Consider the following 16,389-nt stretch of genomic DNA (forward strand, 5'->3'; position numbering starts at 1 on the left):
CAATGGGAGGGTTTTAATGATTATAAATATAGACTAGGCTTCCTATTGTCTTCAACCAAGAATATGCTCCATTTCCTAGTTGCTTGCCCTCTAAAAAATTCCAGTTCTTAAGAAATCCAAGATACTTTAAGATCTAAAATAATGCTGAGTTTTCAGTCATTAGGAAATTACTTCTTCCCCTTATGAGAATTTTACTCTGGTAAACATCTCTTCTCAGAACTCTTCTTAAAGATCACTGTTCTTAATTAAGCTGAACAAAGAAATTGATGGCAGGTTGCATGCATTTTGCCCTTGGGATACTTGACCATTCTGAAGGAACCCCAGGGCAAATCTTGTGTGAAAAGATTAGAATTGAAGGAAAATTTACAAGTAATCAGTCTAATCTTCTACTCTGGGAAGGACTCTGATTTACAGCACATCTGAGGGAAAACCAAGCTGTATCTACTAGAATACGAACAATGCCAGGGAGCTCACTACCTCACAATGGTTTATACCTTTGTTCAGCAATTGTTATCATTTTATAGTTCTGATTTTGAATAAAAAATCTACCTACTCTTCGGGTTGGCCCACATCTGACTTCTGAAGTGACACAAAGTCTTTTTTTCCTTTATCACATGTCAATTCTGAAGACTTGATTCCTCGCTTCAAGCTTTTGTTCTTCATATAAAACACCCTTAGTTTCTTTCCTTGGTCTTTGTACGCCTGTGGTTGAGATCCATCAATATCATCCTTCCCGAAGAAAGTCATTCTCCCCTCAATCTATTATAATTTACTAATCTCCTTTTTAAAAGGGGGCACCTCAACCTTTATGCATCTTTGGTAACTTCCCAAAATTGTTGCTGCTGAGAAATGCCCTTGCTTTATAACTAGTCACTGTGTTTTTTTTCAGTGACATTAGGTCTGTTCTCTGAGGACCTACCTTTGCCAAGGTCTCATCATCCAGGTGATTCTTCTGAATCACATGTTGAAGTGCAAAATAAATTTTTTCCTGAAGCTTCTGGACCTTCCTTGGTTCTATCAGCCAGGCTCGGTCTGACAAAGGAAAAGAATTAGGTAAGAAGAGTAGGAGGGTAAGCTTTCACCTGCATATATACGTGCTGAGTTTCAGACCCATTTCAATCACTTAGTTTTAGTTTGCTTCTGAAGACATATAGTTATTTACATAAAACACAAATATTTTATAAGAAATACCTGGATGACAGTAATGCTGGATATACACTGACACCAGGAAAGGAGGATGGAGGGAAGGGCTCAATGGTTCTAATAAACATGGTGTGTTTCATATTATCTGTGACAAGTTACACCTCTCTTTTTTTGGACATATATTTAGATTCTTTCAAAGTAGAAGTTAATGACTTGTGAAGAAAATGAATTACAGAAGAAAATCTATTGCACAGGAATATTTTTGGTATTCAGGATCCCCCTTCCCATAAGCTAAGCTATAATGCAAAGCATAAACATGAATCAATTTCAAAAATTTAATACTGTGTGCTCTTTTTGTACATGGAATTTTTAAGTGGTGGGTAGGATAATCCCTCCTTTCCTTTCTCCGGTCCTATATTCTTTTTTCCTTCCTGTATCCCTCTCTTCACCACCCCCTTCCTTCCTTTCTTCCTAGAAGCTTTATACACTATGGTGATAAAATGCAGCCCAGCATCAATGCCTCGGGTTGGCGCTTCCATGAAGAGACATCTAGAGTCTCCAAATGCTGAACAAATGCTCATGGAAAAGAACTTGGAAATGGTCCATCTGAACACAGTTCAGGTCAGGTGAGAAACTCAATTCTGTAATCCTAGACAGGGCAAGGACAAGTCTAGCCACCAGTTAAGCAAAACCCTTATGTAAGTGAGCACAAAAGCCTTCAGTGACAATGGTCAATCAGAATAAATTAGGTTTCCCTCCCTCTCCGTTCCCTAAACTATCTGGAGCTGAACAGACAGTGGCTTTTATGACAAGAACTGGGGGAGGGTGGGGTCTGGCATGAAGAGAGCCAGCAGAGGCTGGACATCTGTCTTTCCTCTCTTTTTTGAATATGGCACTAGGCCAGGGTGGCAAATGAGGTATTTGGAGCTGCAGAAGCCCCTGAGTGTGGGTCTGCTACCAGGGCTGGAAGATTCGCTGCTAGGTAGACTAAGCCAAATGTCATGCTTCCAAACTCAGCACAATTTGATGGCTATAGTACGTTCTTTTCAGAAAAAGCCTCACAGTTCAGCTGATTTCTGATCCATAAACAACAGGCTTACCTTAAGTCTGGGGCAGTTATCTTCATGGATTGTTTAGGTTAAATATGCCATGTCTTAAGTATTTGCTTCTAGGAATTTACTGACTTAAACATAGACATACCTAACAAGGACAGTACACTTTGCAACACTTCCCTTGAGCAAGCAGGAACCAGAGTGGAACCGCTTCCCTCATCACAGACCCACAGGCTTAGAACGAGTCTTCTATTTAACTATTTTCCATGAAAAGAGTCAAATGCAATGAGAAAATGGTGGGAGGAAAAGTATTTGGCATGCGGTTGCTATCAGAAATAACTATTTCTTGTCACTTCTCCCATTTATCTTTGTGCTTCCAGGCCTGGGAAATTTTGTAGGGTTCAAAACAAAACAAAAAACAAAAAAGGCTTAGGGGAACCTCTTCGACCTCAGCCGCAGCAACTTCTTCCTAGACACATCACCAAAGGCACGGGAAGCCAGGGCAAAAATGAACTATTGGGATTTCATCACGATAAAAAGCTTTTGCACAGCAAAAGAAACAGTCCACAAAACCAAAAGACAACCGACAGAATGGGAGAAAATATTTGCAAATGACATATCAGATAAAGGGCTAGTATCCAAAATCTATAAAGAACTTATCAAACTTAACACCCGAAGAACAAATAATCCAATCAAGAAATGGGCAGAAGACATGAACAGACATTTTTCCAAAGAAGACATCCAAATGGCCAACAGGCACATGAAAAAGTGCTCAACATCGCTCAGCATCAGGGAAATCCAAATCAAAACCTCCATGAGATACCACCTCACACCAGTCAGAACGGCTAAAATTAACAAGTCAGGGAACGACAGATGTTGGCGGGGATGTGGAGAAAGGGGAACCCTCCTACACTGTTGGTGGGAATGCAAGCTGGTGCAACCCCTCTGGAAAACAGTATGGAGGTTCCTCAAACAGTTGAAATTAGAGCTACCATTCGATCCAGCAATTGCACTACTGGGTATTTACCCCAAAGATACAAATGTAGGGACCCGAAGGGGTACGTGCACCCCAATGTTTATAGCAGCAATGTCCACAATAGCCAAACTATGGAAAGAGCCAAGATGTCCATCGACAGATGAATGGATAAAGAAGAGGTGGTATATATACACAATGGAATATTATGCAGCCATCAAAAGGAATGAGATCTTGCCATTTGCAGCGACGTGGATGGAACTGGAGGGTATTATGCGGAGCGAAATAAGTCAATCAGAGAAAGACATGTATCATATGACCTCGCTGATATGAGGAATTCTTAATCTCAGGAACAAACTGAGTGTTGCTGGAGTGGTTGGGGGTGGGAGGGATGGGGTGGCTGGGTGACAGACATTGGGGAGGGTATGTGCTGCGGTGAGCGCTGTGGGTTGTGCAAGACTGTTGAATCGCAGATCTGTACTTCTGAAACAAATAACGCAACATACTTTAAGAAAAAAGAAAAAGAAGAAGATAGCAGGAGAGGAAGAATGAAGGGGAGTAAGTCAGAGGGGGAGACGAACCATGAGAGATGATGGACTCTGAAGGGCAGACTGAGGGTTCTAGAGGGGAGGAGGGTGGGGGAATGGGTTTGCCTGGTTATGGGTATTAAAGAGGGCACATTCTGCATGGAGCACTGGGTGTTGTGGACAAACAATGAATCATGGAACACTACATCAAAAACAAATGATGTAATATATGGTGATTAACATAACAATAAAAAATTAAAAAAAAAAGGCTTAGAGGAACAACTTGATTGTAGACAGAGCCACAGAAGAAACTGTTAGTAATAGCATACCAAGTGATAATTTCCATTTTTGATAACGTGATAAATAAAAAACAGAAGGAAATTTGAAAATCTTCATAAAATTTAAAAATAAACTTACAATGAAGCCTCACTGATAAAGAGTGTAGAGGCTGAGGGGCCCCTGGGCGGCTCAGTTGGTTAAGCGTCCGACTCTTGATTTCAGCTCAGGTCATGATCTCAGAGTCTTGAGATCAAACCCCATGTCAGGCCCTGTGCCCAGCATGGAGCCTGCTTAAGATTCTCTCTCTCCCTCTGCTCCTCCCCTTACCCCCTGCTCACTCTCTCTCAAATAAAATAAAATAAAATTAAAATTAAAGTGTAGAGACTGGTATTATTGGTAGACACAGCTGCAATGACATGTCAATGTGTGCAATCACAGGTAAGATTAATTTCTTCCAGCCCCACTGAAAACTGTGTTAGGATATAAGAAGAGCTCTCTTCTCTAAGATGAATTTTATAGAAAGAATGAGTCTCTTGGCCATAAAAATTATTAGGAATGTGTTCCAAGAGACAACTGTAAATGACACTGGTAATCCCTTCACCCACAATCTAACCAAGCAGACAGCTGAGTGACTCTTGAGTTCTCATTCTGGTTGAAGAAGGAGCCAAGTACTTATTAAGATTCTAGACATTTTCGAGCTGCCATATATATATATATATATATATATATTTAAAGATTTTATTTATTTATTTGACAGAGAGAGACACAGCGAGAGAGGGAACACAAGCAGGGGGAGTGGGAGAGGGAGAAGCAGGCTTCCCGCTGAGCAGGGAGCCTGATGTGGGGCTTGATCCCAGGACCCTGGGATCATGACCTGAGCCGAAGGCAGACGCTTAACGACTGAGCCACCCAGGCGCCCAAGCTGCCATATATTTTAAATAGCACTTCAATTGCTATGGTTCTATTTGATCTATAAACATCACACCTTACTTTCTTTGAAAATTTTGATATTTTATTACATTTCAGAGCTAGACATGATCTTTATTCTTTTGTTTAAGATTTATTTATTTTAGAGAGAGAGAGAGAGAGAGAGCACGGGGCAGGGAGGGGCAGAGGGAGAGAATCGTAAGCAGACGCTGAGCTGAGCGCAGAGCCTGACATGGGGCTCAGTCTCAGGACCTGGAGATCATGACCTGAACCGAGATCAAGAGTCGGATGCTTACCCAACTGAGCCACCCAGGCTCCCCATGATCTTTAATGAAGTCCAAACCTATTACTTTATAGATGAGGAGACTAAAGCTCGGGGGGGGGGGGTGGGCAAGCGTTTAAAGTCACAGAGATAAATGATGACAGATCCCCGGATGGGAATGTCAGCTGCTATATCAGAGAGTCTTCCTTTGCAGTCTTTAGTTGGAGTCAGTTTTCCCTTTGCTGTCCTCACCTCTTTCAAAGCCCCCAATATTGCTAATTTTGGTGGGAAAGCCAACAAAAGAGGTATTTAAAGAGGAGAGGGTGTACATGTTATTTCCTTTTGTCCTCACACTGGATCTTTCATTTAAATCTATTTCTACTAAGTCTCACACCTTACTGGACATTTGTTTTTGATGTCCTTTATTCTTAAAACTGAAATAGGACTTTGCTATAACTCAGGCTGCCATCCATCCTCATTAATCTGTTAAGGAATACTTTTGCTTATCTGAATCTGGAGTGAAACTTACCACACACCCTTCTCTTGCTTGTGGGGCAAAATGGCTCATATTTTAATTAATTTAAGGCTACTTTCCTTTGAATTGTCCAAAAATAGCACAAGCTTGCTAAAGAAAATTTAAATTTCTCCTTAGTACATAGGCTTGGGTAGGTGTAATCCATGTTAAAGATAGAAAAACATTTTTTTTTTTTTTTTTAAGACAGGACCTCAGACTTCCTTACCTGGAGATATCAGAACAGCGGATGAGAATAAAGCAATCTCTTCTTCAGTCAGCTGCAAGGAACATAAATTCTTTGCAAAGTCAAATGCTTCATTCACCAGGTCATCAGAACCTATAAAAGAAGGCAAATTAAATGAGAATACTTGAATGGAATGGGGCAATAGTAAGAAAAGCCCCATAATCCAAAGGGTATTCAGGGATTTAAACACTAGGCAAAAATATTTCCAAGTTCCTAATAATTACAGAATGAGGAAATTGGGCAACAATCTCGATCAAGTACTGAAAGTTAACATTACCAATGAGGGGCCAATGGGAATGGTGTGTGCCCACCCTAATATTCAACTGGGAATATATATACTAAATCTAATCTTGTAAGTTTGAAATTAGTTCCAACTAAAAAAAAATTAAATAAGTGATCTGGGGATCCTTCAGTAGAGAGAGAGCATTCAGAGAAAACTGAAAACATGGTGCATAAGGGGCTAAGGGCTATCAGTCTTAGTGGCCCTGGAACCTGGCAGCATAGAATGCCCAGAGGCCTCAAACTGAGATTTTCTTTTTTTTTTTTTTAAAGATTTTATTTATTTGAGAGAGCGAGAATGAGAGAGAGAGAGAGAGAGCACATGAGGGGGGAGGGTCAGAGGGAGAAGCAGACTCCCTGCTTAGCAGGGAGCCCGATGTGGGACTCGATCCTGGGACTCCAGGATCATGACCTGAGCCGAAGGCAGTGGCTTAACCAACTGAGCCACCCAGGCGCCCTCAAACTGAGATTTTCAAAGCTTCTTATAGAACGAAGCGGAGGTAGCTTTCAAGTTGGTAACTTCCCTGAAAATCTTACGGAGGGGCAGGCATTCATTTATTTTTACCTTCTCCTGGATGCCTTGTAGGTCAGTTGCTTAGCAATGGTGAATTTTGGCAAAAGAATGCTTCATCCCTACACACTGATCCTCGGTAAATGTTTATTTTATGAGGCTGGAAATATACCCAAGTTGCTTGCCAAGGCTTTTCCTCCTTTCTTGAAAATCGAGCCTTGTAGACGACATGGATGTGTATCAACTGCAGGAGGGAAACAGTACCAGCCGGACGGACTTGCTTGTTGGCCGCTGTATCAACTGACAGCACAAAAGGTGAAAGGGCACTGGGCTTCTGTGGTGTCCGGGGGCCAGGGATGGAGCAAATGGCACTGCCAGTCGTTAAACCTTTCCTGGCATTGGCCCATCTATGCTACCATTCTTATCTGCACCGTGTACTGATGCCTGGATGTGAATGATACCCAACACTTCCAAAGACTGACTCTGTGTGTGCCCACCCACAGGAATGGTCCGGGGGTCCTTTGGGGGCAGGCTGGCACCCACTCTCCCTGTGCTCCCAGAACTTCATCAATTAACAGGAAGAAAGTCACCGCCGTGGGTGAGAAGCAAGTGAAGGAGCTCTTCTTTTCATTAAATATCTTAACTAATGATTATACATTTACAGAAGACCCTTGAGAGATCACCCATGGACCACCCCTGGTCTATGAGGCAGCGAGCTAGAAGGAAAATAAAAGCTGATCTTACAAAGAATAATCTAGAATGTATCTCAGTTCTTTCAGAACCGGTCTTCATTGATTTCTGAATGAGGTGTGGTCAATCTCAACGGGGTCTGTGGTTCTCCCCTGCCTTTCATACTAGGATGCACAACTGTAAGATCTGAAGGGTTAGATAAAACACTAGAGGCTCACCTAGTCCAGCCCTTACCACATGAGATGCTAGTTCACATTCAAGAATCATAGCATTTCATTTACCAACTTCGATCTGAGTGGAGAAACTGATGGCAGCTAAGAAAATTGTGTCACCATCAAAGGTCAACTCACCTAAGGCCTTGAACATCTGCATTCCTCCATATTTTCCTTCAAACAGGACAGTGTTGTTTAATGGGTTGAAGGCACGGCACATTCTCACTAAAACCACTTCCAAGCAACCTATGAATAAAAAAATAAAATATGTATATACATGAGATAATAAAGAAGTTATTAGGTAAAGGCCACGAGACTTCAAAAAAGAAAAAAAAAAACCTTGAAAACACACACACACGCAGACACACAGATGCACCCATTCAGAAATACCTCAAGATTCCTTCCCATGTAAAAAATAAAGCTCTCTTCATGCTTGTGTGAGGAATTAAAGATAACATAGACTGTAAAGGTGGCTAAAATGGAGGGCAGCAACTACCTGTTTTTTGGGAAGCATACATATTTTTCTTTTTTTGACTAATATTAAAGGTAGTTACAACTCATGAATTCACAAGGAGCTCAGAAGCACGCAAGTCCAGCTTGTTCACTTTTGTAGAAGTTTTGCTATCGGCCACATGTGCTCCCTGCCTCGGTTTCTACCATAGTCCTTGCATATTTCAGCACAGGATGACTTTACATAGGGACTCCTTCAGGGTGTTTCTGGAGGGCACCACTGACCTCTGATGTCTTTGAAATGAAGTTTTCTTAGTCAAATGAGTTTTGGCAAAATGCTGAATATGATCTCACTTCGGAGAGTTATAATCAACATTCACAGGTCAAAGGCTTGGGGAAGCCTCAACATGAGGGAACTTGTTCAACCTTGATGCTAGCTAGCATTTCTCTGACTTCCCTGTTAGCACAGAGAGGGCAGGACCTTTGTCCGCAAACATACGTAGCTGTGGCTACTTTATTCACTATTATATCTCCAGGACCTAGAAAAGTTCCTGGCACCTAGTAGGTGCTTACTAGATATCTATTTTATTTTTATTATTTTTAAAAATGATTTATTTATTTGAGAGGAAGAGAGGGCGTGAGTGGGAGGAGAGGCAGAGGGAGAGAGAATCTCCAGGAGACTCCCTGCTGAGTGTGGAGCCCTACACGCTGCTCCATCTCATGACCCATGAGACCGTGACCTGAGCTGAAACCAAGAGTCAGAGACTTACCTGACTGAGCCACCCAGGCACCCCGAAATATTTACTGAATTAGTTTGCTGCCTTTGTTTTGCCCTCTGAACATTTACTGACGTTCTGAGGAACTACCATACAGGTGATTTGGCTACACCATGGTGTTTGCTAGGGTATCCGTGGTGCCTTTCTTATGTTGCCACTTAATATTTAGGTCTGTGTCTTATTTTCTTTGATCTGCTGATTTCTCTTTGCTTTCCCTCCTATGTCACCTAGCACAGGGGCTCCCATATAGAAGGGGATTTGTACATCTTAATTAAAACAGTGCTTTTCTGACAAAAACAATAACAGGTACCATTTATTGAGTATTTATAAGGTGGAAGGCACTTTCCTTGGCCCCTTACATTATTTTATTTGCTCCTCACAATACCATTTCACGTGAGTTTTAATTGCCCCCCCCCTTTTTTTACGGGTGAGTTACGGGAGGCTTAAGGAGGTTAAGTACCCTGCCCTTCATACTAGAGTCAACATTTTTACAGCAGGCAGAGATGTCAGAAGAGTATATGGCACAGTGGTTCTCCAGTGGCAATGTATGGACTGGTTGTATCTGAGACTTAGAAATACAGTGACCTGGGTTCCCTTCTAGAAGATTCCGATCCATGGGCTTCGGATGATGCCTATGATTCAGAACAGTCAGTAAGCTCCTCCGATGCTGCCAATGCAATTGTAAGTTTGGAATCCATCATTTCTACTCCTTCACTTTATTTTGCAAATGAGGGAACTGCCATCTAGAGAGGTGAGCTCAAGGGCACATATCAAATATGGCAGATTTTTTTTTTTTTTCCCCAGAGAGAGTCACAAAAGTATCTTCCAGGGCACCTGGGTGGCTCAGATGGTTAAGCATCTGCCTTCGGCTCAGGTCATGATCCCAGGGTCCTGGGATCGAGTCCTGCATCGGGCTCCCTGCTCCTTGGGAGCCTGCTTCTCTCTCCCTCTGTCTCTCATGAATAAATAAATAAAATATTTAAAAAAAGAATTAAAAAAAAAGTATCTTTCATCCCACATGCTTTTCGAGAGCCTTACCACTCCCTCATCAAGGAGGAGGATCTAGGGGCGCCTGGGTGGCTCAGTCGGTTAAGCGACTGCCTTCGGCTCAGGTCATGGTCCTAGAGTTCCAGGATCAAGTCCCGTATTGGGCTCCCTGCTCAGCGGGGAGTCTGCTTCTCCCTCTGACCCTCTTTCCTCTTGTGCTCTCTATCTCTCATTCTCTCTCTCTCAAATAAATAAAATCTTTGGAAAAAAAAAGGGGGGGGAGGAGGATCCACATCTCCTACCCTCGAGTCCAGGTGCGCCATCATGCTGCCTTGACTAATAGGGAGGCGTAGAAACAACACAGCTAAGCCAGGAGAATGCTCTGCACTCTGGCCTTGTTCTCTTGGAGTGCTAGCTTTTGAAACCTAGCAAGCATGCTATGAGAGGCTGTGGAGAGGCTGACATGCATGGATAGGAGCTGGGCTGCTGCCCAGACCCTTGGCTGAACTCGGGACTCAACCAGCACACACTGCCAGCCATGTGAGGGGATCCTGCTGTCCTCAGTCAAGTCATCTCAGTGATCCCCACGTGGAGCAAAAGACAAGCCATCGCTTGCTGAGCCCCACTCACAGTGCAGTTTTGGGAGCAAAGTCCGTGATGACTGTCGTTAGAACGAGGCTTCAGGGTCATTTGCACCCAGCAATAGATAACTGATAGACCAAGTTCATGTTCAAGTCAAGGTTTGTTTCATCTTTAATCATGTGGTAAAGCAGCACAGCAACTTCTAACTATTCTACCTGGCCCAAGTTCAAATGGCAGCTTTGCCACATACTGGCTTTGTGATACTGAATTCAGCCCTTCACTTCTCTGAATCTTCCAGTCCTCCCATAAGATGGAAACAATAACAATGTCCCCAGACTCCATGAGATGGCATGAGTAAACATGAACATATATAAAGTATGTTATGACACACACAAGTCTATATACCATGGCCCAGGTCCATGAAGGTTAACACACACCGTGATGGTTCTTATTTTCTATTTTCAAAGGCGGGTGGGGGTCAAGAAAGAAAATTTGTTTCCTGTTTGGGTAATAGCATCTGCAAAGTCACTCACGCACAGACTTTCCTAAGTGACTGTGTGTGAGTCAGAGAGCATGTGTGAGAGAAGGGGAGGGGAAGATTAGCGCTCAGGGAGTTTCTCCGGGTATATACTGGCTGCAGGCTATCCTCATTAAAATGATGGGAAATGACCACAGAGGCAGCGTGCTGCTAGCCTGGATTCCCCCGCCCCCACCCCAGAAGGCAAGTAGCGCGTTTTAGAGCCAGCTCAGCATTTCAGCCACCTTGACACGCTAATTACTTGCACTGCCTGTCAGGCTAGGTATCTGAACCTCCGCAATTAATAGCTCTACTTTCAATAAGCAAAATTGTATTTGACTTCAAAGGGGAACTGAATGAGTATCAGGGCATTTTTATTACCGAGAGTTGCCTCTGGGAGTTGGCTGACAGTGTGGGTGGTAAAAATGAACTACATATTGGAAGGACGATTTTCCAGAACGAACACTGAGTGAAGGGTTGACCACACCCCGGTCTCCAACAGGCCCCCCATGAATCCTCTGCTTGCTTACCTGACTTCAGAAGGAGAATTTGATCATTCTGACAGAGCTCCATGAAGCCCGTTATCCGCTTGGCGAACTCTACCACATACTGGATAGCGTGCGTGATCTGGATGGCGCATTGCTGCCACAGCGCTTCCCTGGACTTCAGGAGAGAAGACACAGAATGTACATGGAGCAAAGAACAACGTGCAGAGTCCATGAAATAGGGTTTCCCTACTGGTGCTTACCCAAGGCCGGAATGTACCCAGTTCCTTTAAAAGAGGTGGACAATATTTCCTAACGTACTCTTCAGACCTGTTCGAACCTTGATACACCACAATTGTCAATGTACTGAGACTAAAACAAGGGAAGCATTGAAATAATATGTAAAGATAGAAGTTTATAGTTTCTTTGCTCTTTCCCTTCCTCTTCCCCTAAACAAACTCAAGCTCTTAGTCCATTTTTGGGAAAACAAACTCTCGCACTGAGGAGCAGTAATTTCGTTCCCAGGCTTTGATCTGGTCATGTTCGTGGGCACCTAAATGAACACTAAACTTGTAAGATTTTTACATTGTGTTCTTTTTCCAGAACTTACGGAGAGTGCTGTTTGGTATAAAAAGAATTGCACGGGGAAAGACCTCAAATCAAATCACTCTCTTAAGTAATTTAGAAGCTCTGAAATGTATTTTGATCCTTGCATTATTTTCCTTGGAACGGGAAACGTAAATCCAAGTGTATGGATTCTGCTTTTTATTGATCCTAACAATAGCTGTGCTTTTGTCTCCTTATTTATATAAGAGGGGTAAGATTTAATTGTTCCAGGGGAGAAAAATCAATGTCATAATCATACATTTATTCATTTACATATTTTTTTTAGATTTTATTTTTAAATAATCTCTAGACCCGACGTGGGACTCAAACTCACGATCCCGAGATCAAGCTCATGATCCTGAGATCAAGCATGCTCTACTGAATGACCAAGCCAGGAGACCTGCATATGTTAAGATATAGACACATTTATGTATTTTATTTAAAATTTCATTTACTGGTAGATCTTGTAATTGTGGCTCTCAATCCCAAAGGATAGTAATGTGACTATATAACAATAGCAAATTCCTTCTCTCAAAAACTTCTCAAATGGATACAAAGTAACAATAATAATAGTAATAATAAATAATAATAATATGAGGTGAGTTATCCTGTTTTTCTTTGGCGTTTAGGGCAAGAAAAAACATTTAGGATGCGTTATTGCATATCTTTGTAGTGTAAATTTGCAACTATTATTATTGCTACAATTTCTCTATTGTTTCTCTTCCTTGCCTGGCCCCTGGAAGCCATCATGAGAGGTCGTAAAGTCATCTGATGTGGGCACAGTCTCCCTGGTCCCTCAAATAGGGCAGTGTTTTTTAACTGGGGCAGTTTTGCCTCCCAGGGAACATTTGGCAATATCTGGAGACATCTGATCGTCACAACTGTGTGACGGGATTGCTAGTGGCATCTGGTGGGTAGAGACCAGGGATGATGTGCAGGACAGTCCCTACACAAAGAATTATCCAACCCCAATGTCAGTAATGCTGAGGTTTGAGAAAGCCAGAAATAGAGAAATCCCAGGAAAAATGGTCTCTTATTTTCTCAGAGTACCTTGCTTTGATACGCTTTAATTTCTTCATAGGTGTGGGTCTGCCACGCCAGCTGGTGTAGCTCCTCCATGGTGTACTGACATGTCTCCAGATGGGACTTAATGATGTTCTGTGCAATTCGATCTGTGAGAAGGAATATCAGTTTGAGGGTTTATGAATAAATTCCCGCTCTGCGAAGAAACTAGCTGTTAATGTTTACTACAGGAATCCCTTTGGAGACACTCTGATTGTATTAATGTCTAACACTACTATCCACCTATGTATCTCCTAACTATTGTCTTTTTTTCAATTTTCAGGTTTTTCTTTTTTTAAGATTTTATTTATTTGAGACAGAGAGAGAGAGAGAGAGCAGCTCACAGTGGGGGGAAGGGCAGAGGGAGCAGCAGACTCCCCACTGAGCAGGGAGCCAGATGTGGGACTTGATCCCAGGACCCTGAGATCATGACCTGAGCTTAAGGCAGATGCTTAACTGACTGAGCCACCCAGGCGCCCCTCAATTTCCAGTCTTTTAATCAAAATTTGCTGCCTTTTTCTCCCCCTTTTGGTCACAAACCTGGGGCTTTACAAGTTGTAAAATGTACAAATAGTTATTTTTAAAATAAATACAAATGACTATATTTCCTGCTTCTTGGCCTAGGAGACCACTAACACTCTTGACATTTGTACTCCAAAGACTTTAAAATATTTTGAAAATCACTGGACTCCCATTGTTTATGTTAGAATGGGGGAATTTAAATATAACTCTATTGGCTTCTATTTTTAAAGAGAGGATAAAACAATAATCTAAACAGATAAGTTCTCTACAGAGGAAAGAGAAGAGAGAAGGACAAGGTAGAAGCTAGGTGCGCTGATGTTATTTTTGTAGATTTGACTTTGGAACCATATAAATATCTTACATGATAAATAACGGGAGAGGGAATATAAATGAGACAGTATTGACTCATGAGGTGATAATTATTGAAGTTGGGTCACAGTGACCATTATATTCTCCTTTCTAATTTTTTATAAGATGAAATTTCTCTTTAAAAAGGTTAAAATGAGAAAATGATTACATTCATAAAACAGTAGGAACAAAATCAGTCTTTTGGGGCCATTCATCTCAAATGAATGGTATTGGATATTGTATCTTAAATACTGAACATTCTGGGTTTGGAGGTATGGAAGTTGAACAATAGAACCAGACATAACAGATCTCCTTCAAAACCCACAACGAGTCCCCTGAAGTTAGAGTAGGTAGGAGGTTCCCTCAAAATCCCCTCAGCCATTTGAACACGTGAATAGTGTGAGATCTTGGGAACCAAGGTACACAGGGATTCTGTACGGGTGGGATGAGAAGAAGGAAGATGGCCAAACCTTTTTTCTGCCTAATAACTGTTCTTGGCTCATACAGAAATAGAATTTTTCTAATGTTTCCGGTTATGCAATTTCAGATGCAATTTCTGTTCTAAATAGCCATATTTCATTCCTACAGGATAACACCCAAAGTGGTGTCGAGGTACCTTCTTTTTACCTCGCTAAACTTCTGGTATATGTGGCGTGAAATATATATATATATATATATATATTTTTTTTTTTAAGATTTTATTTATTTGACAGAGAGAGAGAGAGATAGCGAGAGCAGGAACACAAGCAGGAGGAATGGGAGAGGGAGAAGCAGGCCTCCTGCCGAGCAGGGAGCTCAATGTGGGGCTCGATCCCAGGACCCTGGGATCATGACCTGAGCCGAAGGCAGACGCTTAAGGACTGAGCCACCCAGGCGCCCCTGTGGCGTGAAGTATGTTGAGGTTTGGTGCTGTAGAGAATAAAAACATGTAAGTTTGTGCCTCCAATGAGGTTGATGAATAAAAAATCTTGTATAGCTCATTGCCTAGTATATTATAAACACTGAAGAAATGCTAGCCACAGTGATCACTCTATAGAATTTGTCATCAGGGAAGTAATGTGATGTCTCCAACGGACACAAAACAGGGATATTTAATTTTGCAACCAGTGCTACTGAAGGAAGATGTTTCAATATTTATTAGAGTTTTTCAATCAGAACCATTAAGTGCTAGATGTAGAAGATGCTACAAAATGCTAAATTATGATTATAGTTACGCTCTATTGGATTCAGCATTGAGCTGAATTTCTAGACTCTCATTGCTTATCAAATTCTAAAATCCTTTCTTTAAAAAATCCTATACTCAAAATTTTATTGAATATCCTATGTTGTAAAAAAAAAAGGGCAGGAATTACTTTATACATCATATTAAAATAGATTGGTATGTCATGGTTCATCATTTTTCAATTTCACTTGGGCAGTCTAATTACTTAGAATCTAAAAAAAAGTATCTCTTCCTCAGTAAGTATATAATGAAAACATAAGATTTCTATGGCTTCCTAGTTTTTAAACCTTTATCTTCTTGGTATAGTCTGTTTTCATCTTCAAAGATATGCTGATTTGTCAGTAAGTTACAGGCTTTGGGGTTTACAAGCAAAACTAGAAGTGCCACTCAAAACTGCATTATGAAAAACGCTTCATCTGTCCCTTTATGCCATCTCCTGGGAACTCCTGGCCAAGGTTTAAAAAATCTCTAGCCTTCTGCCACCAAAGCTTGGGGTCCTACAGGGCATAAGGAGAGGTGGGCATAATAAATACACAGACAGGTGAAGCAAAATTGGAAGTAAAATCCACACGCATGCTTTAGGACTCAGCTCAGAGGTCCACTCCCTGCGGAGTTTTCCCTACTTCTCTGTGACCTCAGGTAGAAGGGTCGGCCACTGTTACACTCCAGTCTACATCCGACTGAGCCCTTATTCCGCTCAGACTTGCATTGTGCTTATTTGTGGGGATCCGTTTGTTCCATACCCTTCAAGGTTGTGTGTGTGCTTTTCAAGAACTGGACTGCAGAGCCAGCATAGTGCCTTCGTATACTCATTCAACAAAAGCTATTATATGCCAGGTTAAGGTAGAGATTTTTTTTGAAAAGGACATTGTCTTTTTTCAAAGGGTCTTACAGTCTCATATATCATATCAGATACCATGTCATGACATACTAAATGCCCTTGAGTTATTGTGGGAGCCCCAAAGATGAATGTATCTAACTCAGTCTGGGGGAAGCAGAAAAATGACCATAGAGAAGGAGCCTGTTGGTCTGGGTCTGAGCAGGGGTTTGTCACGTGAAGAAGAGAAAGGCACACCTCAGGTAGAGGGAATGATCTTACAAAGGCACACACGGACAGCTGTTAGGAGCTAGGTAATTTCTGCTCTTTATAAGCCCTACATTTTACAACCAATTTCCCTTTTACTGAGGGAAAGAGTGACTCTAGAGCCATTTTTATAGA

At 41.7% G+C, this 16,389-nt stretch overlaps 1 protein-coding gene across 4 annotated transcripts in view; it reads right to left on the reverse strand.

Moving 5' to 3' along the window:
- RORB (RAR related orphan receptor B) overlaps positions 1-16,389 on the reverse strand; it is a 199,351-nt gene that overhangs the window by 25,808 nt on the left and 157,154 nt on the right. For all 4 annotated transcript variants that reach the window (XR_012374029.1, XM_073878075.1, XM_073878074.1 and 1 more), the window contains 5 exons: positions 13,067-13,188; positions 11,456-11,588; positions 7,752-7,859; positions 5,904-6,014; positions 920-1,032 (listed from right to left, as the gene is read on the reverse strand). Coding sequence is in view for 3 of the 4 variants with exons in the window: in XM_073878075.1 (XP_073734176.1) it covers positions 920-1,032; positions 5,904-6,014; positions 7,752-7,859; positions 11,456-11,588; positions 13,067-13,188 (587 nt within the window). In the remaining variant the exon portion in view is untranslated. The remainder of the gene's footprint in view (positions 1-919; positions 1,033-5,903; positions 6,015-7,751; positions 7,860-11,455; positions 11,589-13,066; positions 13,189-16,389) is intronic.

Source organism: Callorhinus ursinus, unplaced genomic scaffold (assembly GCF_003265705.2).
Source record: "Callorhinus ursinus isolate GAN/ISIS: 27379988/994484 unplaced genomic scaffold, GSC_fseal_2.0 scaffold28, whole genome shotgun sequence".
NCBI lineage: Eukaryota > Metazoa > Chordata > Mammalia > Carnivora > Otariidae > Callorhinus > Callorhinus ursinus.